We start from the raw sequence: 26,273 nt of genomic DNA, 5'->3' as shown, positions 1-26,273 counted from the left end.
TTTACTAGTAATTTTAGTGGCCAGGTGCATACACTTGTTCTGTGGGGTAATCTACGTGGAAGGGCTGGCATGGTAATCTACAATTAGCATCACTCATAATAGATAGCAGCTTGAATAATCAGTAAACGTTACACATCTATACGGACCCAGTATCAGTCCAAGGAGTTAATTTCTAATAAGGCTCAAGTAAGGAGTCATGCTCGTAACTAGCACCTAGTAAAATAAAGACTGACAATGTGTCTAGCTAGTTCACTGATCTGGAAGCTCTTAATCCAAGACGCCTCACTAGTCTGAGGACCTGAATATTGACCCCAAGTTACGCTCATAGAGGCCATATTAAATTGAATATTGAATTTACTAATCAGCATTTTGCCTTGCGATATTAGGTACCTAAGTTGGGCTTTGGTATAGCTAGCTCTAGATATAGTCTTGCCTGGGGATATAGTCTTGGCCACGGTGTTAGTGGTAATACTACAGGCTGACCCCGCTATAACATTAGGTAGGTTAGGGTACCTGAGGCGGGCAACATGCAAGACAATTAAAATAAAGAGACAAAGTTTATGCTCACAGAAGTTTCTTTTTCATATCATACCATTTTTTTGCTAAGCTCATGCCAGTTTGATTTAACGGTGAAGAGCAAATAAATCAATTGCACCGCCACGGTTAATACTTCGCGGCGAGATGAAAAGGGTAAAAATAGGGGCATCGATCCTCCACTATCATCCACTATCGTGACCGTAATGAGTCAAAGGCCGAAGTACACCATAACGCTGCCTGGGGATGATTATTATTGCCTAGATTTTCTTTGTCGTCGATTCCTTAGGTTACAGATTAAGTATTACTAGACCATTCTACTCCACCTCTCCCAGACAGCCGTGATAAATATTTAAATCGTCCATGTTCTCATCTTCTTAATGCTATCGGGGGTTGTTTCTTGTCTAACCACCAAAGTCTATCGTCGATAGCTCCTGTCGGAACACTAAACGACCATCCAGTTCGTAACCCGGTATATTCAGTGGACTATCATTGAAGGCTTTCATAATTCATCACCCTGGGAGAAATATCCGTCGACAATTTACTCTCTTCATACCCTGTCCTAAGGAAACTGTCGCCACCGGATTATCGTCATGTCTCATCAACAAGCAACAGAATCCCAGCCGAGTGTTGGTGATTCCCTTCGACGAAACCGACTTCTATTAGACATCAAGGAACTCATGGAAAAGCCTTACCCCAATATCGCTTTGCATATCATCGAGGACGATCTTACAGCGGCATGTTTAGTCCTTACGCCTCCTGACTATAAACCCTTGCACCTCACCATGCATTTTTCGTCTATGTACCCTCTAGATCCACCACGGGTCAAGATGGACTCGGACGTTAACCATCCTAATGTCTATCATGATTTCATATGTGCTACCATTCTACGCCACGGCGCCGAGCATACACCTGCATATACGCTCAAGGGCATATCTATCCAGCTACTTAGCTTCTTCTCAAGCGACACCGTCGAGCAGGAACACGGGGGTGCGAAAAAGCAACTATCCGGATTCAAGGCTGTGGATAGGAATTTAATTGACTCGTTCAGGTGCAAATATTGTCATTTTGGCCAAGGCCAACCCAAACCATCCCGGCCGGTAAGGTACAGATCCCAGGCTTATGATGCCCGCGTGGATAGCAATCCAAGTCACTGGCCAACGCTCCAGAACACTGGGAAACAACTTCAAACCCAACATTCCCACGTTGATATACAAGCACCTCTACCCAAGAAAGTTATGACCTGCGAAATCAACCGCCTACCCAACGAATTGATCCTACTTGTTCTGGAGCAGCTAGACTTTGAGCACTTGACAAGCTTTGCTGCGGCCTGGCCCAGGATCAGCGACATTATCAAGGACTTCGATATTGTCAGACGGCGTGAGCTTCAATGCTTTTGCCTCAAGCAGAATTACCAGTTTGTGAACCTCGGCGTAGGTGTATCAGTTGACCGTGGTCAAATAGCTTCGGAATTTGACCTCCTCTCCCGGGAAGCTTATAGGTCCTGGAATGTTCGCGAGTCCGTCAACAATATCCATTTCGACCACTGGCTTCCTTTGCCTATCTCGCCTGGGCATTGGCAGCGGGTTAAGAAGTATGTCAAAATCTCTCTGGAAGCGATGGTGCAAAAGATCAAGAATAAGGGGCCTTTTTCCGAAGCTCAAGTACTGTTCACGTTTATGAATGATGTCGTTGTTCGACTCAATCAAGTAACGGAAGCCACTGCCAATCACCATTCTCCAAAGACCAACCTTCGCCACGCGTCAGAGAAGGCTATTGATTCTTATTTCCACCTATTCCACTTATTAGTATGTCTTGCCACTGAGGATTGCACGCTGGTTAAGCATGCAAATTATTTACTGCATAACTTCATGAGTGGGAAGCGATCCAAAGTAGAGTGTCCTAATTTGGGGCATCTACTCATCGCCTTATTGATATCTGACGTCGAGGTTACCGAAGGGCTTATAAAAGCTATCATCATCGAAGCAATTACAAGAAATGTGGTCTGGCTCTTCGACAAGAAAGGAGCCGACATGCCCGAACTTTCATATCTAGAGCGGGACCCAGTATCAGCTTACCGCTTGGATCAGACTTTCCGAGGCTCTCGAACCTCTTATCGGCTTCTAATGTTCTCAGAGCTGTTCAGGCGCACCGCGCGGCCTTCCCACAAGAAACCCCTGAGCCAAGTTCGCGACGAGCTATTCGACCGCCACGGTGCTCCTCCCTACAATGCAGCCAAAGAACTAGCAGAGACAGTTCGACGCCTACACACTATTAATGATTTCCCAGCTTTTCTCAGAGAAATGGGCATCCACAAGGTGCCAGATGCCCAGACTTTCACCGACGTGCTACGGAAGACTGTTAAGTCTAGCATAGAAAGAGGATACTCTACAATGGGGATACCAAATAATTATGCACTTTTGTTGCGGGTCAAGAAGGAGCCGCATGTGTCGATGACTGATGAGGAGGCTGAATGGCTGAAGGTGAATGGGAACATAGATGGTACCATAATGTTGCGGAGCTTCTTCCCAAACAACAACCATCCGCGAAACCATCGAAACCAAACAAGCAGATGAGCTAACATACTGTGACCAGTACCTCAGCACTATGTAACATAATTGATGCTACATAATTACCTATGTAATACTGAGAAACAATGACTTCTGGCCTATATAGGTACTCAAGCGAATGATGTATCTAATTCACTTTGCCCACTCTTGATAGTATGTCTCACAAACAACGTAGGCCCTTCTTTGATTTCACTGTATAAAAGCTGAATTAAACTGTGTGTTTTCGATCACATCGGAAAAATATAAAAAGATTTAAATTGAAGTTCGCTTTATAATTGCATTAAATAGTTTCTTTTTTTACATATCTAGGTTCCGCATAAACATGCCTGTAAACTCGGCATACAAACAATATAACAGGTACGTGCCGGATATCTATCTAGGTAGATAGTCTAGCTTAGCATTGAAACATTACTCCGAGGTAGAGCATCAAAAACAAAAACTCGTCCCTATATCTATCTATTCAGCATCCTCGATTTTCGCTCTCTTTGCTGGTGGCTGCTCTCCGTCATCTACGTCATCTACTTCATCCAGTTTGCGCTTTGTCGGGGTTGAGAAGCCAGGTTCTGCTTCTTCAGGGGTAGCTTGCATTTCAGCAACTGGAACCGGAGTTGCTTCTCTTGAGAGTTCTGGGATGCTAAGGCTTGGGAAAGTGTTTCCCAGTTCTTGGAGACCTTGATTACTGTCGGTTCCGACTGCTTCGTGGGCATGAGATTCTTCAGCCTCGATGCTTTCGAGGACTGGACTTTCCACAGGCTTGTCATGGCCATCGAATGTAGGTTTCGTAGGGGTGTATACATCACTTTCGGGTACTGGGTCTGCATCCGCATCTTGGTCCGAGTCATGCCCATCCGATTCCAAGTCATTTAGTTGCGACACGTCTGACCCATGCTCTGATGCAGGAGTTAAGGCCTGCGCCACGATAATCTCATTTTTCTGGGAAGCTTTGGCCCGTGCCTTGCCGGTTGCCTTTGCCTTTGCCTTGGATTTTGTAAACCACTCATCCTGTTGGTCTTCGAAGAAAGGATTTAAACCATCGGGATTGTAGTTTGACTTCTCACTAGGAACCTCGAGTGCCATTCGTACATGATATCCAGAGTTTCGAATCGTACGATGCGCACAGGCAGCCATCATTGATTCTCGGTAGGAGTCTATGTCATGGTGCTCCTCAAGTCCAGTCCAGAGTAGGCCAGTGTTCACAGCATGGCCACAATCCTCTTGGTAATTGAGAACCCTCAGTCGGCGAATGAATTCTCGGCATACAGCGTAAGCCACATGTCCTGTTGCCCATGCTTCGTGCACGTCTTCTGTCGTAAAGCTTTCAACCATAGCGTTGTCAGGTAAATAGATGCAACCATCTTCTAGGATTTCTGCCAATCTTTCCTTGACAAAGTGTCTTCGATCATCACGGTCATTGGGTAAAGGGTCGACAATAGCACATGCAACCACTTCTCGGTCGAAACGATTAGGAGATTCTTGGAAGTTCGTGGAGATTCCCCCAATCTGCAAGATGACAGTCACCCAGACGTCCTGTACCGGTAGGTGAATAGGCCATAGCGTGAAGCGACAGTTACGCATAGATTTAAATAGCGGGTGAAAGCTAGCATCGTTGATGTTGTCAGATGCCATTCTGCGAATTTCCTTTCGAGCCTTATCAAAACCCTTACCTTCCTCTGAGAAAAGTTGGAGTTCGTCATCAACCGCGGGCGTAAAGACTATAGATGGTTTTCTAAAATTGCGTGCCTCCCAGAATAACGCGGTGTATATGGAAGTCGCGGAAATAGGTCGATCTCTTGCGGTTTGTAATCGATACATTCCGTCGGCTTCCTTCTTCACACTGCGGATTACCTCATTAGTCTTTGGAGTGAGGACTGCTCCCCAGCCACTCTTGAAGTTAGGGTTTGAAATCAGCCTAGCGGCAGAAGTCATTGGTGCTGCGGGCATGTTGTCGAGTTGATAATTGATTTAGTAGCTGAGGTAGATTCTGTTGATATTCACTTGACTAATATCGAGTCCGGCCGAATTAGATAGATTGTGAGCTGAGGTCTTCTGATCTGCTTTCTAGGTATCATCTCTATCACGGTTCCCTTGGGTAGACTTTATACTGAGTAGGTACTAACATCTATTGATTAATTTTTGAGTCCGTACGAACAATGGCTTTGAGAATACTCGGTAGCTATTTTCGTACTTGAAAGGATTGTTCCGTAGTTTGGGTTGTCTATAGTTATGTGATTGCAAAAGTATAGTACCTGTCAATGATGGTATTCAATAACCGAAGTGTACTCTTTGATTGTAGTTGCATTGTAGACATAATTGACAAAGGTGGTGTTTTCAATGGCTCTTTGATATGTAGGTAGGTATAAATGGATTGTAACCTTGGGTACAATAACTTTGATGTAAGTTGAAAGCTACATGTAATACCAGTTCTATTGAAATAGATAACAAATTCATTTATAGCGAAAGTTGTACGTTGGGAATCATTAAGTGAATACCAACGCGTCACTGAATAAACACCAAAAAGCGGTATCGTTTTATACGTAGTTAAGTAACACAAAATGTTGATCAAAGTATGGTAGCACAGCACAGCTGGATGATCCACAATAATACCTATCCCTGAAGAAAAACACCCCCCCCCTAATCATGCGGGGGATTAACAGACTGGGACCCTCATTACGTGTACCTAATTTCAGGGCTGTGACTTGCCAACGATAACAGAGCCTAACGCACAGCTCATATAAACGATACCAACAAAGTGGAATGATATAAATTCCCAATCCTAGCGCCCATTCTCCTATTCTCCTATTCTAAACGCTTTCTATTATCGTCGGACTAAACACCAATCATCAAATCGTCAACATGGCCACTTACACTAACGACGACGATACCGCCGGTGTCCCTCAGGCACCTGGCACTGAGCATACCGAACTGCTCTCTTTTCTGCAATACTTTGAGACTCTGTTTGTTATCGACGACTCTTCAAACATGAAGCGCCAGTGGAGCGACGTGTCCGCTCTTATTCAGGCTGTCGCTCCGGTTTGTCTGAAGTATGATGAAAACGGTGTCGACCTCTACTTTGTCAACCACAGGCCCATGCTTTACTTCCCCGGTATGTCTGTGCGCAAGTCGGGATATAACCATATCGGTAAAGTCCACAGCGACACCGGGAAGCTTGATAGCACGCAAAATATATTCCAGGCTGTTAAGCCCGGCGGCGGATGCAAGTTGGGCGCTCGTTTGAAGAAGATCCTAGCCTGGTACATTGAGCAGCTGAAGCTAGATCCACAGCGAGCCCCTCTTAATGTCATCGTAATTACCGCCGGCATATCAAACGACGACTTTGCGGCTCCTTTGCTCGAGATAGCCAAAGAGTTGGATAGCATGAACGCACCCGCACATCAGCTGGGCGTTATGCTGTTCCAGCTAGGTGATAACGAAGAGGCGCGTAAGAAGTTCGAACATGCAGATGACGAGATGTGGAAGCAGGCTCGCACGCGCGACATCGTCGACACCGTGGCATGGCGTGGCTGGCCTGCCAGCTTCGGATCCGACGACATGGTTAAGGCTGTATTAGGTGCCGTGTCAAAGAAGATGGACGGAGCAAAGACGGCTCTTGCAGGAACAACCCCTCCCAAACGCCACGAAACGAACCTCTAAGTTGTCACATTCTAGGATCTAGATCTAGATCTACGAAGGCTAGGTCCCGTTAATAAACAGATAAGCGCCATGAGTTTCACCCCTACTTCAAAATGCGTTGCATATCCTCTAAATGGTCGACTACCTAATGTACTTAATGTTAAATAGCTAGCTACTAACTTCGAGACCGTGGCGTATATCGCATCTCTTGATACCCATTCATGCTGTCTTCTGAGACTTACCGAAGTTGTCATCTCGGATTCCGAGTCTATATGCCATGTCTGAATCCTTAACGCCTTGATGAGTAGACGTGATGTAATTCTTAAACGCTGTAGACATGTGCGCAATTTCTTTCAGATGCGCCTCTTTGACTTCCGGGATAGAATCCTCAATCGAGACACCACTTTCCCTAGCCTTCCTAGAATCGTAGAGTGCAAGCGCAACAGCGGATTGAAAAGCCGTAGGTATGAAATTTAGCCAAGGGGAGACACGAGACAGAAAGGCCAACTTACCATTACGAATTTCGCGACCGTTCCATTCCAGCTTCTTGATTTCCTCGCTCTTTCGAACATATTCTTTAGCACCATATTCATAATGGATATCCAGCCCGCCGTGTTTGTGATCTTCCTTAAGTTTGCGGAAGAGGTTACTCCAGATCTGCTCCCGCGCCGCGTCATCAAGGGGCTCATAGCCGATCGCCACATGGATACGAGACAAGAACGCTTCGTCAAAGTCGCCCACACGATTAGTAGTTAAAAACAGAATTCCTTGGAAGTATTCAAGCGCGCGTAGAAAAACTGTATGCGAAGTCAGCCAGCTTTTCGGTCCGCAGACGTGGGGATATAGAATGTGATCTTACTTGACACGATACTATTTCTCTTAAGATCATTGCTTGAACGTCGTTCCTGAGTATGAAGTTAGAATTACTAGCTTGCGGGCTAATCTGATTTTATATAGTTACCAGATACACGTCGGCTTCGTCCAAAGGTACGATGGCGTCCCAGCTATTGGCGTCTCTAAAGAACTTGAGGAGATTTCTCTCTAGTTCGACTGGTTCATGACCCAGATCAGCTGCGGTGATGCTAAGCAATGGCCTCTTTGTGTATTCGGCAACAGATTCTAAAGTAGGGTCAGTATCCTAGATTAGTACCTAGTGTAAAGGTGGTTCATACCAGCTGTGAGTGTCTTGCCAGTACCGGGAGGTCTGAGCAATCGCCTTGATCGTATTCTTGTTGCTTTCAGGCCTCATTACCAACTGATCAATGGAGTCTTTCGCAATTCTAGGAGGGGCAAGGCCGCTGACATCAATAAGATCTGGGTTCTAAGTTAGAAAAAATACATTCGCAATATCATCCACTGCTGGGCTCACGTACCGTATGTGCGATCTTTGAGGATAAACCCGAACATATGAGACATGAATAAGAGATACTGGTGATCCGAAAGGCTCTCACGGGTCTTTGGATCAATGCTATCATAGTCGCTGAATGTCCCAGATATGTAGGTATCTTTCTTTCTCAACATCCACTTCGCTGCAATGATGGCATTCACAACGTGGGGTCTTTTGCTCGTTCTTTAATATCGGTCTTGTAATCATCCACATCCAGTATCCAATTTTCCATTACATCTAGATCCTCTCGATCCCAACTATTCCATGGATGAGACTCGTGTTCAACGACCACTCTAGCTCGATTATACTAAAGTTAGGTATAGGTTAGCCGTCTCTCCGTTGGGGGTAGCTATAGGTATGTACTAGTCCTGTAGGAATATTTACTTTAGGTACTTTCTTCCAGCCGGGTCCAGTCTTAACCTAGAACTAGTAAACTCTAAAAAGGCAGGCCCTTTAGCACATCGGAAAAACATCTTCCCTCGTTCAATGAGCTGACGGGAGCTCCTTTCGCCGCGTAGGTCTATCAGCGGTCTTAACAAGCCAAATTAAGCAAATTTTTACTAAAAGCCTGGCCGCCCCCAGGTTAAGTTAAATAAATGAATTTTTTTATTTAACTAACAATAGTTACGGATTAACTTAGGTCCTAAAACCGGATTAGATTTTTTCCGAAACTACCGTATAAACCAATATTGGGAAAATAGGTAAATGTTTACTTTTTATATATTAAATATACTTTTTTTTATATAAATTAAGTGTAAATATTAATATATTATATATATTTTAATATTAACGCGTCATTTATTTATCATTTATTTATTTAAGCAATTTGGTAATAATTACACTACTTTTAACCATATTTAATTATATTTTTTATTATATCGTTTAAATTAATTATATAACTTATATATTTATTAAAACTTTTTTTTTTTACATTTTATATTTAATCTTTTTATATATTTTTTTAAAAATATTATAAAAAATATTGTTATTTTTTAAATATATATAATAATAACTTTATATATTTACATTATAATAACTTTATTACCTTTTTTTTTCTTAATTTTAATTAAACCCACTTTTATATAATAAATTATTTACTATTTAAATCTTTTTTATTTAAAACGTTAATTAATTTTTTTAAAATTATTATTAACTTTATTAACGTAATTCTTTTATTATCGTTTAACTTATTAATAAACTTTTATAATTTAATTAAATTATTTTTATATTAATGCTTTAAATATTAAAAAACCTTTAAAATATATATTTTTAAATTTTTTTATTATAATATTATTGTTAATTTACATTAATTAAACACACGTTTGCACTTTATTAATATAATAAAAATAATTAATATATTTAAAACAAATTTGTGTAATTAAAAAAACCGCTTTTTATTACGTTTCCACCAATTAAATGGGTTATTTTTAATTTTATTATACCTTGTTTTTTTTATATTAAAGTATTAATCGAATTTATCGCTAATTAAAAGCTTTTTCTTATTTAAATCGAAATAATTTAAAGCCGTTAATATTAATATTTTAAATTTTTAAAGTTTTATTATAAACTTTACCAAAAATATAAAAAACTTTTAAAGTTATAACTTAATTACATTAAATATTAATAAATCTTTATATTTTTTTTATAATAAATAAATTTATTATTTAATTAAAATTATTAAATTTAAATAAATTACTTTAAAAAACTTACCCTTTTTACTTAAATAAAATATAACAGTTATTTAATATAATAATATATTATTAAATATTTCTCGATATTTTTAAAACTTTTTATAAATCCGTTATAAACTTTCCCGTATTTATTTTACACTTTTATTACTTAAATTAATAACGTTAACCTTTATATCTTTAATAACACGCCTTTTTTTTTAAATCTTTAATAAATAAAACATTACTTTTTTACTTCGTTTAATAAGTTTTTTACAATAACTTAAGATTTATTAATTAAAAGTTTAAAAATATTACAAATAAATAATTTAAAAAAAAAAGTTAAAAATAATACACTTTATCGTTAATTTTAATATTTTATTTATTAACTAAGGTTTTTATATTAATTTATACCATTATTAAATAAAAAGTAAAAGATAATTTACTTTTTTTTTTTTTTTTTTTATTAAATTATACCTTGTTAAAAATTTCTTAAAATAACTTTTAATTTTTATAAAAACAACCATAACGTTAAATAATTTAACCTTATTTCTTTTATGTTATAACGTTACATTTTCGAAAGGTTAAAAGATTTAACGTATTTTTTTAAAATAAACTTAATATTTAATAATAATTTTTAAATCATTAAAAAATTATAACATTACATTTAAAGTTATATAATAATTATAATAAAAAGTATTTAAAGATTTTTTAAATTTAAAACAACTTATAACTTTAATAAATATTAAATTTTATTATATATTATTATAAAACTTAACAATCTTACATTATTATACCTTATAAACTTTTTTTTCCAAATTTTACCTATTTTAAGTAATAATAAAATTAAAGAATTTTAAAGATATAAATATCTCGTCGGTTTTGTTTAAATTAACCTCTTTAATAAATTTAATTATTTTATTAATAAATGCCATAGTTTTAACTTTTACCACTTTTTTGCAAAAAATATTACATTATTATAAATTTTAACATACGTATACAGTTAATAAATAAGCTTTTTATATAATTAATATAATAATAAATTTAACTTTATTATTAAATTATTTATTAAAGATAAAACTAAATGCAATAATATTAATCACATGTTTAAAATAACGTATTTAACATTTATTAATAAAGTTATTAATATTATTATTAATTTAAAATAAATTTTAATATTTAAAAAAATATATTAAAACTTTATCGTTAATTAAAAATAAATAAATAAACCAATTTAAGTAATAATTATTATAATATACATTAATTTATTACGTTATTTAAAATATAATATTTTAATTTATTTAAAATTTAATAATCTTTAATTATATTTATTAAATAAGTAAATATATGTTTATTTATATAATTTTTATATATTTACCGCAATTTAATAAACCTGTTTTTTTGTTTATATTTTTTATCGATAAAATGAGAAACTATAATTAAAACCGCTTTTTTATTTAACAATTATTATATATTAAAAAAAAAAAAAATTTTAAATAATGCTTTTTTTTTAAGCTGTTAATTAATAACTTTACAAATTATATTAAAAGTGGCAATTAACCAATTATTAATTATATTACCAATATTAAATAATAGGTTTTAAATTAATTATTTATTAACAAATATTAATAAATTTTTAAATTTTTTTTTTACAATCGTTTTAAAAGTTATATTACAATAATATATAAACTTTAAAATTAACTTTTTAAAGTTATTTAAAGTTTTAAATATAAGTTACCTTTTAACTTAATTACGAAATTAATCTTTAATATTAACGTTAAAAATAATTTTATTTTATTAATTGGTATTAATTGTTTTAATATTAAATTTAATTTTAATAAATTTATTGTAATAAAATTTTTTATTTTTTAATACGTACTTTATTACGTTATTTATTAAATTATTATTAAATTTTTTTATTTTATTTATTAAATTGTAATAATAGTAAAGTTATATTTTTTTGCCTTTTTTTAAACAAAAATTACCTTTTTTATTAATTATTTTTTAAATCGGGATTAAATAATTACCGTATTTTAAAATCTTTAAATTAATATTTGTATAAAACCATACGTAAATTATATATTTAACCTTATTAATAATAATTTATGGTAAGGTTTATTAAATGGCGTTATTAAAAATAAAAGGTTTTTATTTAATAATTTAAACTTAAATTGTTTTATAATTAAAAGCGGTTTTATTATTTATTATTATATGTTAATATACGTTTTTTATTATACGTTTTTAAATACAATAATAAAATAAGTAAAAAATTAAAAATATATAATGTTAATAAAATAAAAATGGTTTAACGAAATAAAATTATTTATAAAAATAAGTTATACGTGGTTATTAATAATTAATAACAATTAAAAATAACTTTATTTAAATTTAAATATTATTACATTTAATATTTAATTAGTTTAATAACTTTAAACTGTAAAAACGTTAAATCGATTACGTTAAAAATTTTATCTTTAATTTTAAAAATTTTTTTTTTTAACTATTAATTATACCATATAAATATATATATAAATAAGCCTATATGCGTTAAATATAATTGGTAATTAATTAAATAAAAAAAAAAAAAACCTGATTTATTAAGATAATTTAAAAATAGATATCTGGCCAGTTTAGGTTAAGTTAATGCAAGTTAGGTCAAATAATTAACTAACTTGTTAAGACCGTTAAGGTTTATTTAGCCGGAACCGTGGCAGGCATATGATGCCTAGCATACACGCACTACCAAATGATTTGGCCACATTTACATATCGGCCTCATAATTAAGAAATACAGGCTTTTATAGCCTAGCTCAGACATGGCCCTAATGCTCAAGTTTGTGTTGGCATTCTCAGTTTCATTTCACCCTATCTAGCCACCGCGCGGTCGGCTGTTGGCGTGAGTCGTATTACGATAGACTGACCACTGAATCAATATACATACTAATATTTCTCATGGCCCCTTTCTATTTCCAGTCCTTGCGCTCCCCTTGGGTGGCGGTTTTGGCCTTTCTAGCCGGGCTTAATCCGCTATCAGCATTTTCGAAGCCATTGGATCCGAAAACCTGCTCCTTAGACTTCCACGGCTCGATTATAGGCCGTAGACAAGAATCACTAACATGTCCTCCCCCCATAGATGAAGAATCCGCAATAGATACGGGGACCTGGGAGCCTTGGAAATGTCGACCTTACTGCATAGAGCCTTTACCGGGCGATGCACCCGGGCCACAGTTCTGTGTCTACACATTCGAGCCGTTTCGCGGAGACCAAGGTCTAAGCGTTATAACCATGCCCGTACTTGCAGCAAGCATGGTCGACGCCTTAGATGACTCGGTCGTGCCCCCGAAGCTCAGGGACCACCTTCCAAGTTCCCTCGCGGCGGAAGGAAGCAGTCCGGCGTACGTGATTAAGGACATACCCGGAAAGGGGAAAGGTTTAGTTGCGCAGCGCCAGATCCGAAAATGGGAAGTAGTGTTGGTGGACTATCCCGTCATGCTTGCACACCTGGGTCTATTCGATGTAGTAGGCCCCGAGCTCCGCGAGGATATTCTAGATCGAGCCTTACGCCAGTTACCAGAGGAGCAGCAAGGCGAAATCTTGTCACTGGCACGCAGCACTGGCGGTGAAACTGTTGAAGACATTCTCAGAACGAATATCTTTGGCGTTGAGCTCGGAATTGAGATACCACACCTAGGATTACTTCCTATTGGCTCCGTGAGTTGCACCTCGTAAATCGCGACCTGATGTGCTTCAGCACTAACAGAAATAGCGGATCAATCACGACTGCAGGCCCAAGTACGCATTTACACCTTCAGGTCCCGAATGTTCTTGAACTGGAAAGCTAAATTACGAACAGTGTTTTCTGGCGATACTCGGTACGTTCTTTAACAGTCGAAGTTATTGCAATGCGCGACATCGAGCCCGGAGAAGAGATAACACAAAGTTGTAAGACCCCTTATCCCTAGCCCCTTTCCACCATCTCCTCCCTAACGCTCTGCTATGCTAGATGTACCTCTTGGGTTATCCTACGAAGAGCGCAAGGAAGACTTGAAGAATTGGGGCTTCACCTGTACATGTTCACTATGCGCTTCTTCTCAAAAACAAAGAGCGGCCTCGGATGAAAACCGAGTGCGACTACAGGATATCTACCATGAGCTAAACGATAGTGCTGCGGGACAGTCTAATCTAACGATAAACACAATCGAAAGGCTCACCGAAGAGCTAGAGTCCCTAGTAGCCAAGGAGAATCTAGAGGCCCAACTTCTTGTGCACTACGGTGCTGTTGCTAGAGCCTACATGCGAGTCGGCGAGCTAGACGCAGCTAGGAGATACGTGGAATTGTGCGAATACTTGTGGGTACAATACGCCGGAGAGGAAGATGATTATCTCGCGGGGATGCATCAACTACGACATGAGCTAAATGAGCGGGAGAGGAAGGCTACTATCGACGGAAGGTCATAAAGGGTGTAGATTCCAACTGTTAATCCACCCCTTTTAATTTCATATAAATACCTAGGTTACTACACCTTTCTAGATGAACAAAACCTACGAGATGCCACTGAAAGTTATGCACCTTAAGGCGACCCGCTACCCGTTTCTCATAGAAGCATTAAGGGGATTCAGGTAGTTTATATTCCCAATTAGACCGTAAGGTACATAAGCTCTAATAATCTAAGACATGACTCGTAATTCCTATCCATCTTCTATGGTAGCTTTATTTGACGCAATAATCCATAGTTTTAGAGTTTTGGTTGCTTAACGTAGCAAACTCAACGCCATACTCCAAATGACCTCGGCGGAAACCTTAGTGTTACTCCTCCCGGAAGAAAGGATTGGCTCGGCTATTGCCTCTTGCTTTACGTTGGGCGGCTCCTATTCCATGTTTACCATGGGCCGGTGGCCAGTTAACTAGACTCTAGTAAGGCTCCCAGAGCTAATAAGCCAGATTTTTATCCGGATTCACTCGTTTCGCTCGGCTACGCACTATGCGTTAGGATATGGTATGTGGCTAATGCCCAATAGGCTTCTTAAAGAAAGCCTAGAGCGAATAGATCGGCCACGAAGCGTCGTGGTGAATGGCGCCGTAAATAGCTATTCGAGACGACCTCGGTCGTATCGACTAGTCCCGTACTCCAATCAGTCCTCCATTCTCATCTCGAAAGTTCCTACCGAGAAGATCTCGAACTGCACCCTTTCTGGTTTCACACCATACTTGTGTAAGTGTTCGGACGCCTGCATCATGAATTTCTCGGGTCCGCATATGTAGTACTCGGACGAACCATTTCTTAGATACAAGTCCTCGGCTGTGAGGGAGAGGAAGTCGTTATCAAAGGTTGAAGTATACGACAACACATCACTATCCGACAGCCTCGACTTGAAGAACTTTGTCCTCATATTCGGGTGCCTCTTAGCCATGTTTTCGACATGTGCTTGGAAGGGGGCATCGTGTCGCGATGCCTGGATCCAGGACACTGGCCTGTTGATTCGCTTTTCTACAACAGTGTTCAGCATCGAGAGCAGCGGGGCTACACAGACTCCGGCGGAGATGAGGACAAGCGGCATCGAGGTGTCCATTTTCGTGTTGAGGAAGAAAGAGCCTGACGGGTGTGTCAACTCAATGGTGTCTCCTTCGTGGAACTCGTCAATGAGCGAGTTGGAGACGATACCAGGCCTGCATGGCTGCACGCTACCAATACTGCTATCTGACGCGCTGCTGGCAGCTGAGGAAATTGTCGAAATTGTCATAATATCATCAGGCTTGGCGTAATCCCAATTTGACCCCTGGTCTCGCTTGACGGTAATCCGATAATGGTCACGGCTGGGCGCATCGCTCAGCGAATACTGTCTGAGCTGGGTAAACTTCATGCCGGGCACTGTGATTCTCAAGGTGACGTACTGGCCGGGCATGAAGAGTGGTAACGGCTTTCCATCAACCGGCTTCAAAACGAAGGAGACGATGTTTCCCTCTACAGTCTCATTCTTCTTGTTAAAGATCATAAACTTCCGCCAGCCCGTCCAGTCCTCAAACTCGCGGTAAATATGAGCTTCTCGGCCCGTTAGCATCTTTGCCATGACCCAGTAAGCTTTCGTCCACGCCAACTTCACATCAGGGGTCATGGCAGGGCCGAGGACGGCAGAGAACGCGCGCAATAGATACTTGCCGACAATCTCATATTGTTCGGGCTGAATGTTCAGCGAGGCGTGCTTTTGGGCCACACGTTCCAGCTTCGGTGTTAGCTCGCTGATGTTAACAATGTTGGAGGCGAAAGCCAGAATAAGTGTCGTCAAGGCGCGCGGCTGCTTTCCTGTGTGCATATTCACCGTGTTGAAGTAATTGTGGAGTTCGGGATGGTCGCGTAACATGGTCTTATAGAAGACAGTCGCAATGTGTTCACCATGTTGACGTAGGGACGGTAGTGTATCCTTGACTAATCTTGATTCTTTATAATTGAGAGCCATGGCGGCTAGTTGTTTGTTGTCTTGAAGTTTTCCTCGAAGACAATAAGATGACTCGTGAGAGAAATAGATAAGACTCTATAAGTAAGCTAGAGAGTATCAGTTATTGATCCAATTTGATCCAATTATTCGTGGAACAGGTTTCAAAACACGGGTTCTTAAAACTAAGAAAGTTTCGTAACTTGTAGATGGCAAATACATACTCCAAAAGTCTTTAATATACCCTTGCTTACCGCCTCGTGCTCATAAGGCGTTACCTAATATCTCGTTCCGCTTTTGCGGAGTCATGCGTCAATCTTAAACTCTGGCTTGAATGTTAAAAATTTCTAGTGCATGTTTCTAGTGCATGGAATAGCGTGACGAAGCTATGTGTTTGCGGTCATTACCGATTCTATGCCGACAGTGGGAATACTAGAAATACTAGAAATACTAGAAATACAATACCAAAACATTTCCCGAGGTTCGAAAATCACGCGAGCGGTAGATTCTTGTGAGGTAAAATGGCATGATATGACGGCACTTTTATGCGTGGTTGGCGCCAGATCTTTTACATCGAACGATTATTGAACTCTTCTAGAATATGGCGAAAACCAGGGGTCCCCGGTTAAAGACATGCGCCAGATGCTTGGATCTCAAATGCTACCAATTTGTGTATCTTGTGTCCTTGCGTCGACTGTCGATATTTTCCTCTTCAGCTCTAGCTAGTTAAATCTCTTCTACGTATCCGTGTTCGAGAAAGCAAACCAGAGCTATGTAGGTAATAGAGAAATTAGCTTATAGATATGTAGACTACTAGACCCGGCATCCTGGTGCGCACTGGCAATTTGTTGGGGACCAATCATACTACAGTGAAACCTGGCCATAACGAATTGAATAAAACATCGATTCGGATTCGTTATGGTAAATATTCGTTATAGAGTAGGTAAGTGCACAGACCATACTCCTACCCAAAACGGAAAAGTGGCAATCAAAATAGTAACTTAACGAAATTTACTAAAAGTCTAAGCCAAAATAGGCTTAGTAATATTCCTAAACCGGTTTAACTTTATTTTTTCATAACGAATTAGGTGGTGATTAAGCCTCGAAGCTAACGAAATTCGTTATATGAAAAAATTCGTTATTTCACATACAAAATTCAAAAAAACCCAATATCGATTCGTTAAGGAGAGTATTCGTTATAGAGTAGATTCGTTATGGACAGGTTTCACTGTACAATGATTCATCAAAGATCGCCGTGAGCTGTCCGTCCTAGCCGCTAGGTCTCGGCATCTTACCTCGGCCCTGAAGACGAACGTAATCCTCCGGACCCCTACAGCCTTAGGTTAGTCCCTTAAGGTTCCATTATGAATTCCATGATTTTCGCGATCTGCAAGCACCGGGATTTTTAAAAATTGCATCTATTCTATCCAAGATTGCCTCTCTCCGGTCCCGATCTAATTACCATTACATATTAATAATGCATATGAGGTACTTAATATATATAGTTTCCGAATTTTTGCCTAGGTCGTTCAGTCCATTACATGCGTTAGTTACGTTGGCTAAGTGAGAGCAGGGCTGTCAGGATTTTACTTTCATAAGCTACTATGAGAGATTATTTATGTACACACATTTTGAACCGAGCTCCGGGCTGGAATGGAGTTCAATAGTTAACATATCTACACCAGTAATTAACTCCTCAGATGATCGATCACATTTTGAGATCTCACTGTAGTCCATTTTTAGTAATTTATTCGCCAGCAAGTCCAGGATGGCAGGATGGAAAGCGACCCCGGCCAAAAAGTCGGAATCCAAAATACGACTTATCATTGGCTCATCCGCTACTTAAAATATCAGAGTTACGCAAGCAAACAAACAATGCTTTGATTGCTGCGCCTCTTAATTTGTTGTCGGAGTAATTAATGAAAATCATTGAGATGTGATTGCCCTACTAGATGATCTCCAAACCCGCTGACCCGGTAGCCCTGACCCAACATCTGGTCCGTGCTCGACCTCCCCCTTTCTTTATCTTATATACATACACTACGAAGTAGATTTCCTATATGCCAATCCACTATTTCCCAGCCCTGTCCGAGTCTCAGCATTAAATTCTCCACCTATATTCTGCCGCGGCCGATACTCGCCATCTCGCCCATGTTACAGGTAACCGATACCTTCCGGGCGTCGGTTTCTCAGCGAGGTTGCTCTTAGCGTTTTGTCAGCGGCATTCTTGTGTGACTTGTAAAAGTGCGGGTTTGTCTCTTTACGCTAAGAAAAACTCCCAAATGTTTTCGACCAGCTGAGTATGTAGTCTATTCACAACCCTCACATCATATTCATCCATCCTATCTGGCTTACATAACCTTGAAATAAATCCAGATATAGTATTAGAAAAATTCCGCGTATACTTAACTAAGAAGTACACTAGTATTCCTGTAAAAGTGACACTTAAGGCTTAGGTAAAGCATGAACTGGGTACCTGTTAATCAACTAGCGTAACAATCTTAATCAACTTCAAAGGCCCATATAAAAAGGCGTTAACCTTATGCTAAGTTCTAAGCCTAAGAATGATCTGGTTAAGATAATACATGTAGAAAGGGTTAGAGCGTTAGTAACCGAATATGTTAAAGTAGAAGTAGCAATATTGGAAAATGAATATAAATATTTCGAAATGAACGTTCTTAAAGATATTTAATCTTTCGAAATGACCTAGTTACTAGTCTTATATGTTTATAAAATTCTTAGAAACACACTTTGATTGAGCACTTAATACTGGTTTGAGTCAATACATCGAGGGAGAACAGTTAATATTGAGTCGGGTGTTCGAAACCCCAGGAAACGAAATCTATATTTGGAGTCCCGAAGAAGAGGATAAATAGAAAATTTAACCTGTTAAAGGAACGGAATCACCCCTTAAGTTATTCAAAGGATACTTATCTACTAGGTAAAAAGATCTATGGTGGCATCTATCTGATAGTGTTCTTGACTTCATAAAAATGATAGTACATTAGAACTCGGTGAGTCGTCCTATATAATATCATCTAGCTACTAGCACTTACTGCTGTGAAACTGGATAGGAATTTGGTATAAGGAAGCATCTTCGGAACCAGGACGTTTGACAGTATACATGTATCCTAACTGCTAATTAGGACATAGGTACTTAGTTGTTTGCTGTTGTAGGATAGTATAAGTCTAAATGAGGAATTTCAAGAAGTGCATTATAGAATGATGAACGAGATATGGTTAAACAACTGAGCTTTGTTGAGGCAGAATCTTAATTGAAAGACAGTCAGCATCTGTTCCTTCACCTCGATTATTTATATTAGAACGTTGATATAATTATGCAGCTGTAACAAGTTCACAAAGGGCCGGATTATTGTTACAGCTACGTTGAAGGATAACTAAGAGCAAAAATAAATATTCAAAGACATGTGCTGGTTTATGGCGAATTACACTATCGAAATATACCCTTTTCGCTGTATAATGATACAATAACCATCTAGAATATTTTCAACTCTTTTACAAGAAGCGCAGTATTGTACCGAGTATGAATACCCTGAAAAACATTGTGTCCTAGATAGCCTACACATATTATATGATCACAAAAGATAAAACCCAAAGGCCAATAATTAAAACATGAAAAAGTTCCTACGGCTACAAGCAACAAAGTACATAAAAAACACCGTCCAATGGGATCTTCGAGTGTTGACTGTGACGATGTGACTCACAGGTAAAATCGGCAAAGAGTTTATAGGTCAAAACATCGCGGTTGCTACCACCAACGATGAGATACAAGTAACTCGCACAAAGCTTCATGGCGCAGCGGAAGCGCGCCGGGCTCATAACCCGGAGGACCTCCGATCGAAACGGAGTGGAGCTAGCTTAACTTTTTGATTTCTGTTGTTGTTGCTGTTTTTCTTATCTATCTTTTTTACCTTGAGTTCGTTTATTCAGGGCACGCACACCTTAGACCTCCCCACCACGGTGGATCTCGTGAGGTTTTTTTTTCTCTTTCACATGCGACAATATTTTTTACATGTATTTTTAATAGTTTTTCATTCTCTTTTTATACGCGCTTCTGTTGTGTCCTGTGCTGTTAGGATGCATTTCAAAGCTGAATCGGAGAGGCATAAAAAATGATGCTCAATAGGATATCCTCAACTCGCAACTGATAGGTATATGATCAACATTGCCTCATTAGGAAACTTGGAATACTTTATTTAGACTTAACTTTCAGGTCAGGGCAAAAGTTCTTGATTGGCTACCCTTCAGGACCGAAAGCCCGAGTTATGCACATTAAACTTTCTTCGGGCATAGAGCCGTAGGTGCAGCTTGACACATGATCTTCACATGATAATTATCCCGATAATGCTACAAGTTGGGAATCTTAAATGATGTCAAACAAATATTCGATGAGGATCTCCTACGGAGGTGTAGAGGGAACACATTAAAAAAACCCCAAATTTGTTGATACACTTACCCCTATCTGATTTTTAATTGTTCTATATGCAATTAAAGCAATACTATGTAGTTAGGCAGTATGGGTCTTATTAAATGCCCGGGCAGTATGCGAGGCTATTTTGTACCTATAAATACTTAATCCCTCATACAAATTTACTACTATACACTTGTATTTCATTGTAAGTCTCAACCACTTACGCTATAGCCTATTTCAAGATGCGCGTTCTCCTATTGGCTAAATCTTACACCGCCCGCCTTATCCTTATCCTTATCCTTATCCTTATCCTTATCTTTATACCGCACTTTTGACATAGCTCCATTATACTGATTAAATCCAATTAATTTACTTACGATGTAAGATTCGATTGCTTTTATTAGGTCGCATGTATCGGTTAAAGACTATACGCTCGCATCTATACGGTTGCATCTATACGGTCTACGGTCGCATCTAGTCATTTCGAGGTAAAAAGGCTGAAAATGAGGCCTTTTTGAATGATCTTTAATAACTACGAAGTAGGCTATTTGATTAGATAAGGTTATGCGATTCTTGCGTTGCCTCTTAATTGGTCAAATTGGGTGGGGTATTGCCCGGCTAGCCTTAATATATGTAATGCTTTATTGAATATTATTTGGCCATAGCTTTGTAAATTATACCCCTCAGAGTTTACCTATAAATTTTAGCGTTTTTTTAATGTGTTCCCTCTACACCTCCGTAATCTCCCCCTCTAGTGGCTAGGCATTACCGGTATGTTATTGTGCTGGTAGCGAATCGGGGAGTTGGAATTAGGTACATATTCGTTGCTTACCTGACGACTTAAAAACGTCATCTAGAGTTATATACCTAGGTAGGTAGGTAGTTTCTCGAACATGGCACTTCAATCGGCTTAGTCCTTGAATTCCAAGACGTTATATTCAATTTCGCAATATTTCGTTTGTATTTTCACATCGAACATGATACAATGCAATTATTTATCGTCCGCTATCATTACATTATGCATTCCAGCCGAGCTCCATGACCCGGGCATAATAAAAATGTACATTGCACTATTAATTCCTCGGCTTTGACGCCTCTCCTGTTCAAAACTGACTTTGATCACCGTTGGGGATTCGATTGGAACTGTCCGAGATCATCCCATGTCATGGGGAAGTCATTGGAAGATAAGGGATGCGGCGGCTCCTCTTCTTCAATCAATGTGCTCGTAAAACTCTGCCAGTCATCTGACGATAGGTTGAGCGGCGGTAGCAGCCCATCTCCAGTGTTAAAGAGTGGAAAGTCGATATTCATAGGCGAAGTCGGCGATGGTGCTAGCGGCTCTGGTGGTAATGCCTTGTCGGTGCTGACCGGAGGTACATATCCCTGTTGTTGAGTTGATTGCATGGAAAAGTCTTGGTATGCACAAATCATGTGTTGTTGGTTATTTGACGCCATCGGCATTGCCAAGTTCAAGTTTGGAACTTGAGCAGGGGCAGTGCGGCTGGAATCCATGGACGGTGTTCGTCTGCCGTGTCGGCTTACACCAGGTAGTGCGGATGTAGATGCTGAGCGCCGCGGGACCGACGGAGTCCTTGGCAAGACGGATATGTGTTTGGGCATTGTGGAGGGCGAAGCTGAACCTGATGCAGACTGAGAGGTACCTTGACTGCCGGAAGCTGACCTTGGTCGGAATACGATATGGACGCAAGTGTACGCCATTTCGACGATGCTCTCCGCGGACTCCTTGGTTCCGTCGAAAAATTCCAATAAGTCTTGCAACTGCCCAGGGTTTTCGTTCTCTACGAAACCCTGAGCTCGTCCGGTTGACTCGGGACTCCAGCTGAACATGGGCTGGTGACCATTGAACTTACTCTGCTTCCTCACGATCAATGCCTTCCATGCCTCATGGATGAGGTGTTGGTGTAGTAGGCCGTAGATGACGTTAGAGTGCAGCCAGTCAGCCTTTGTACTTCCGGACTCGAAATGTGCGGCAACGTGGTCTATGTGCTTTTCGAACGTGCCGTACATCGCAGCGCAAAAGCCGCAGCCCCATGCCCTTCTCTTCCGTAAATGCTTGACTACGGTGTCAGCATGCGGACAGGTTTTACAGCCGTGTGCCGACTTGTGATGTTGGTTGAATGTATTGGGTCCCCAGAAGCTTTGGTTGCAGCTCGGGCAGGGGTATTTTCGCGATCGCTCGTGGAACTCTTCTTCGTGTCGCTTCCAGTCGAACTTCCTCTTAAACGTCTTATCGCAGGACGTGCACCAGAACTTCGCGTCAATAGTCGTTAGGGCCGACGCTGACGATACAGAGCTTCGTATGGAGGCGGCGGAGAATACGCTGTCGCGACTCGAAGAGCTGGATCTGGATGACGAGACGGAAGATCGTTGTCTGGGGGGCTGTTGGGTGAAAGGATTGATATCTCTATAACTGAAATTTGGTATGGCTAAGACCATTAACACCAGTTAATATAATTGGGCAATTGATATTGTCCCAAGGAGGCATCTCATACCTTCAGCTATCATAGTAGCTTGTTGCTGCTGCTGCTGTTGTTGTTGTGGCTGTTGTTGTTGTGGTTCTTCTCCTAGTAAGGCGAGCAGGGCATCGCGGCTGAGACCGGATTGCTTTAGAGCTTCGAGATGCTCTCGCGCCTGCGCTAGCACCCTCGATGGATGATCCATTGTTCTTTTTCTAGTATTGATTGGCGTTGTCGATGTTGATGTTGATGTTGATGTTGATGCCAATGTCAAAGCTCATTCCAATATCAGTCTTCTAAACTTGGGCTACGATAGGAGGTGGTATTCCGAGGGAATTGGCAAGTGATCAAATCTAGATCGAAAAGAGAGAAATGGGTTTCGAGGAATAACAAATTTAGAAATTTACGTTGGGTAGACTTGTAGGTAGACTTGTAGGTAGTACCCGCGCGCATTTGGCTACTTTTCTGTAATATATTACCCATTACCCCCAAAATAAGCACCCCCCCGTATTCTCTGTCATACTCTCTATGGACCCGTGGTCCCGGGCATCATCATCCCATGCTAGACGCTCATTGGGGAAGAGTCCTACCAACTATCGTTCATCAGTAGGTAGCAGAGAATATACGGCAATGCAGAAAAGGGACTGGAGGCCATTCGATGGTCGGCTCAACCTGAAACGAGTCGATCCCAGCCCGCCTCCTCATTGTTTCGAAACACGCGCGATGGTGGGATGAAGCCGCCAATGAAAAACGGAATCGAGAGCGAGAATGAACGAGGACAAGCGAAGGGCGAGGATTGGATCAAGCTGGATCAACCGTGGATCCATTGGCGATCCATGATCGGCCTAGGGCTTTTGTTCTTGGCGGAGAACCATGCAGGAAATCCGTTTCAAGATTCCCGGGTTGTAACTAGCTATGATTGGCTCATTGGTTTTGGTCGATCTCTCCGTCATTCCGTCATTCCGTCATGGCTCAGATTTGTCACTAGATAGGTCGTTTTCATCCTCATATAAGTACCTAATGTAAAAGATACGCTTTTGATAGAAAATAGTTGTTTTCCTTCATATCTTAACTATCTAGGTTAGTCAACTTTAAGAAAACTTGAGTTATGAGTTATGAATAAAGAAAGTTACAAGAGGCTGGCAAAATCATGTTTGCCGCGAAACCCACACGTATGAGATTGATGATATTTGAATTACATAGGGAGGGGAGGTAGAGAAGGGGAGCACAGACCACGTTCGAACAAGTATCTATCGCATATATACTACGAAATGTTTCTAGGTATCCACATCATCTGACTACATATCTACTGGATGTTTCAACTACGCTTAGTATAAATATTTACTCAGGGCCTTGACAACGCGAAAAGAAAGGTGGGAGGGAAATTATGATGGTGAATTCGTTAACGTCCAGTAGGCGTACAAACTATCTAAGGTAGGTTACACTTAAACACCCATAACGCGGCAATGGGGTAAGGGACGACTAGAGTACCGGAGCAAAGCCAGTATATCGCCTGGTACAATATGGTACAATAAAACCATAGGAGAGGTAAAGAATCAAATAAACAGAATAAGGATAGCCCTATACAGCTCGCGAAGGTCCTGCCTCCCCAGATGGGACTCGAAACCGAGTCGGTTGCTCGTTGTTGACAATACTCGCAGCTATACTGATCAGAGCCGCCTTAGCAGCTTTCGTTACCAAATGGTGGGAGAGCTTAGATTTGCTGGTGTGAAAAATGAGACAATGGCTCCGAGGAAAGTTATGATAAAATATGTTCTCTCCCAACTAACTCCGAAGACACCAGACGAACCCGTTGCCGCCGTAGTTTCAGCAGCGGCGGTAGCTGTTTGTGTAACGGTTATTGTTACCGTTTCGGTCAACATTTTTTTTATATTGTAGTCTCAGCAGAAGAGTTGTCAGTGTAGTGTTCGTTGAATGGTGCAAAATAGTTGCGGGGAGTCTCGCGGTTTCACGCTCTCTTAACGTTTCAGTCGATTAAGTGAAATGTATCGAGTCTTTATAAAGTCTAGATGCTAGTTCGGTAAGTAGGTGTAGGCATTGAGAGCATGCCATATGTAGGTAGGTATTATGGATGGTCTTACCTCGATGCAATCTCTAAGCTGTGATAAGGGCTCTCCTCATTTGACACACAAGCGTAGGCTGTTTGGTACAGGTCCTGTCGTACTGTTCGCATTAGGTGCCTTCTTGCTCTTTCAAAGATACATAGATAGAAGATGAAAAGAGTCTGCTGATAGCTGAGACGAACATGATGATCCAAATATGATTCTTGCAATATTTGGGTTCGCTAATAGGTTAGAAGGGTGATTGGAACAGTAGTATTCCCAAAAATACCTTAAGATTTGGGTAGTCATATACAGAAAGATTATACCTACCTGTCTTAAGTACATGTATGTATAAGGTAATCTGCCTAGAAGACTATCTGGAAGCTACACTCGAGCATCGGACAGGTGCCGAGTACCTGCTACTGCTTTGAGGAAGGTAGGTAGATACACTTATTACCTTATGCACATGTAGGTATAGGATTACTGGAAGTTACTACCTAGGTACCTACCTACATATATATTAACACTGGCTATTTCGCCCCGTGCCCCTACGGAATGCTCCCAGGTGATTGATGTCATCGGACTAGTGGCAAGGTAAAAGGCAGTTGCAGGACGGTTGCGGGACGGTTGCCAGGCAATAACGAGTCATCAAGGGTAGGAACGAGGAGTTAAACAGGTAGATATGGTAGGTACATGTAGGTACCTGCTATATAAACAGAGGCAGTCCCGTAGTTCTTGAAAGAATCAGCAACGCACTTTCGTAACACAGTCCAGTCCACACAAAATAAGTACATACATTTCCTCGACGCAGAAATCCCAACATGTAGTTACCTTAGGAGGTACCTACCTACCTACAACATCAATGACATATATACCTTCCGGGTTGTTAATTAAACCTAATATTACACACTACCTACCACTAATGTACTAGCAGTAGCAGCGGATGATATTTGTAAGGCATTCGCGCCTCATTAAAATACAGAGTCCCATCCCATCTTTGGAAAAGGGAAGAGCTGACAGAATTAAAAAGAAAATCTAAAATTCAAACCTAAAGATTTTAGAAACCATACCATGCAGCGATA

The 26,273-nt window shown here is 40.0% G+C and overlaps 7 protein-coding genes and 1 non-coding gene across 8 annotated transcripts; 4 read left to right on the top strand and 4 right to left on the bottom strand.

Annotated features, from left to right (window-relative positions):
* The first annotated feature begins 1,034 nt into the window (after positions 1 to 1,034).
* F4817DRAFT_367617 (uncharacterized protein) lies at positions 1,035 to 3,126 on the top strand. The gene has a single exon (XM_049307148.1). It carries the CDS (start codon positions 1,128 to 1,130, stop codon positions 3,108 to 3,110), a length of 1,983 nt encoding a protein of 660 aa, XP_049162814.1. The 5' UTR covers positions 1,035 to 1,127; the 3' UTR covers positions 3,111 to 3,126.
* A 255-nt stretch (positions 3,127 to 3,381) lies between these two features.
* Positions 3,382 to 5,564, bottom strand: F4817DRAFT_326671 (uncharacterized protein). The gene has a single exon (XM_049301928.1). It carries the CDS (start codon positions 5,043 to 5,045, stop codon positions 3,561 to 3,563), a length of 1,485 nt encoding a protein of 494 aa, XP_049162813.1. The 5' UTR covers positions 5,046 to 5,564; the 3' UTR covers positions 3,382 to 3,560.
* A 132-nt stretch (positions 5,565 to 5,696) lies between these two features.
* Positions 5,697 to 6,894, top strand: F4817DRAFT_217755 (uncharacterized protein). The gene has a single exon (XM_049298775.1). The coding sequence runs from the start codon at positions 5,958 to 5,960 to the stop codon at positions 6,753 to 6,755; it is 798 nt and encodes a 265-aa protein (XP_049162812.1). The 5' UTR covers positions 5,697 to 5,957; the 3' UTR covers positions 6,756 to 6,894.
* F4817DRAFT_367613 (uncharacterized protein) lies at positions 6,761 to 8,150 on the bottom strand (the record flags this gene model as incomplete). Its single annotated transcript, XM_049307147.1, has 5 exons — positions 6,761 to 7,531; positions 7,594 to 7,639; positions 7,696 to 7,828; positions 7,907 to 8,048; positions 8,108 to 8,150. 5 exons carry the CDS (start codon positions 8,148 to 8,150, stop codon positions 6,954 to 6,956), a joined length of 942 nt encoding a protein of 313 aa, XP_049162811.1. The 3' UTR covers positions 6,761 to 6,953.
* A 4,346-nt stretch (positions 8,151 to 12,496) lies between these two features.
* Positions 12,497 to 14,409, top strand: F4817DRAFT_326667 (SET domain-containing protein). The gene is made up of 4 exons (XM_049301927.1): positions 12,497 to 13,498; positions 13,554 to 13,579; positions 13,641 to 13,729; positions 13,791 to 14,409. Exons 1-4 carry the CDS (start codon positions 12,740 to 12,742, stop codon positions 14,243 to 14,245), a joined length of 1,329 nt encoding a protein of 442 aa, XP_049162810.1. The 5' UTR covers positions 12,497 to 12,739; the 3' UTR covers positions 14,246 to 14,409.
* On the bottom strand, positions 14,395 to 16,958 carry F4817DRAFT_326665 (globin-like protein). The gene is made up of 2 exons (XM_049301926.1): positions 16,444 to 16,958; positions 14,395 to 16,329 (listed from the first exon to the last, which is right to left on the bottom strand). Exon 2 carries the CDS (start codon positions 16,241 to 16,243, stop codon positions 14,921 to 14,923), a length of 1,323 nt encoding a protein of 440 aa, XP_049162809.1. The 5' UTR covers positions 16,244 to 16,329; positions 16,444 to 16,958; the 3' UTR covers positions 14,395 to 14,920.
* Positions 16,959 to 20,024: 3,066 nt separating this feature from the next.
* F4817DRAFT_t24 lies at positions 20,025 to 20,096 on the top strand. Its single transcript has one exon. It is a non-coding gene; the product is annotated as a tRNA-Met (tRNA).
* A 1,425-nt stretch (positions 20,097 to 21,521) lies between these two features.
* On the bottom strand, positions 21,522 to 23,935 carry F4817DRAFT_326663 (uncharacterized protein). Its single transcript, XM_049301925.1, has 2 exons — positions 23,165 to 23,935; positions 21,522 to 23,098 (listed from the first exon to the last, which is right to left on the bottom strand). Exons 1-2 carry the CDS (start codon positions 23,331 to 23,333, stop codon positions 21,771 to 21,773), a joined length of 1,497 nt encoding a protein of 498 aa, XP_049162808.1. The 5' UTR covers positions 23,334 to 23,935; the 3' UTR covers positions 21,522 to 21,770.
* Between the last annotated feature and the right edge of the window lie 2,338 nt (positions 23,936 to 26,273).

Source organism: Daldinia loculata (assembly GCF_022478755.1).
Source record: "Daldinia loculata strain CBS 113971 unplaced genomic scaffold F4817scaffold_5, whole genome shotgun sequence".
NCBI classification, from domain to species: domain Eukaryota; kingdom Fungi; phylum Ascomycota; class Sordariomycetes; order Xylariales; family Hypoxylaceae; genus Daldinia; species Daldinia loculata.
Note: the sequence above shows the minus strand (reverse complement) of the source record. Positions and strands in the feature narration are given on the sequence as shown.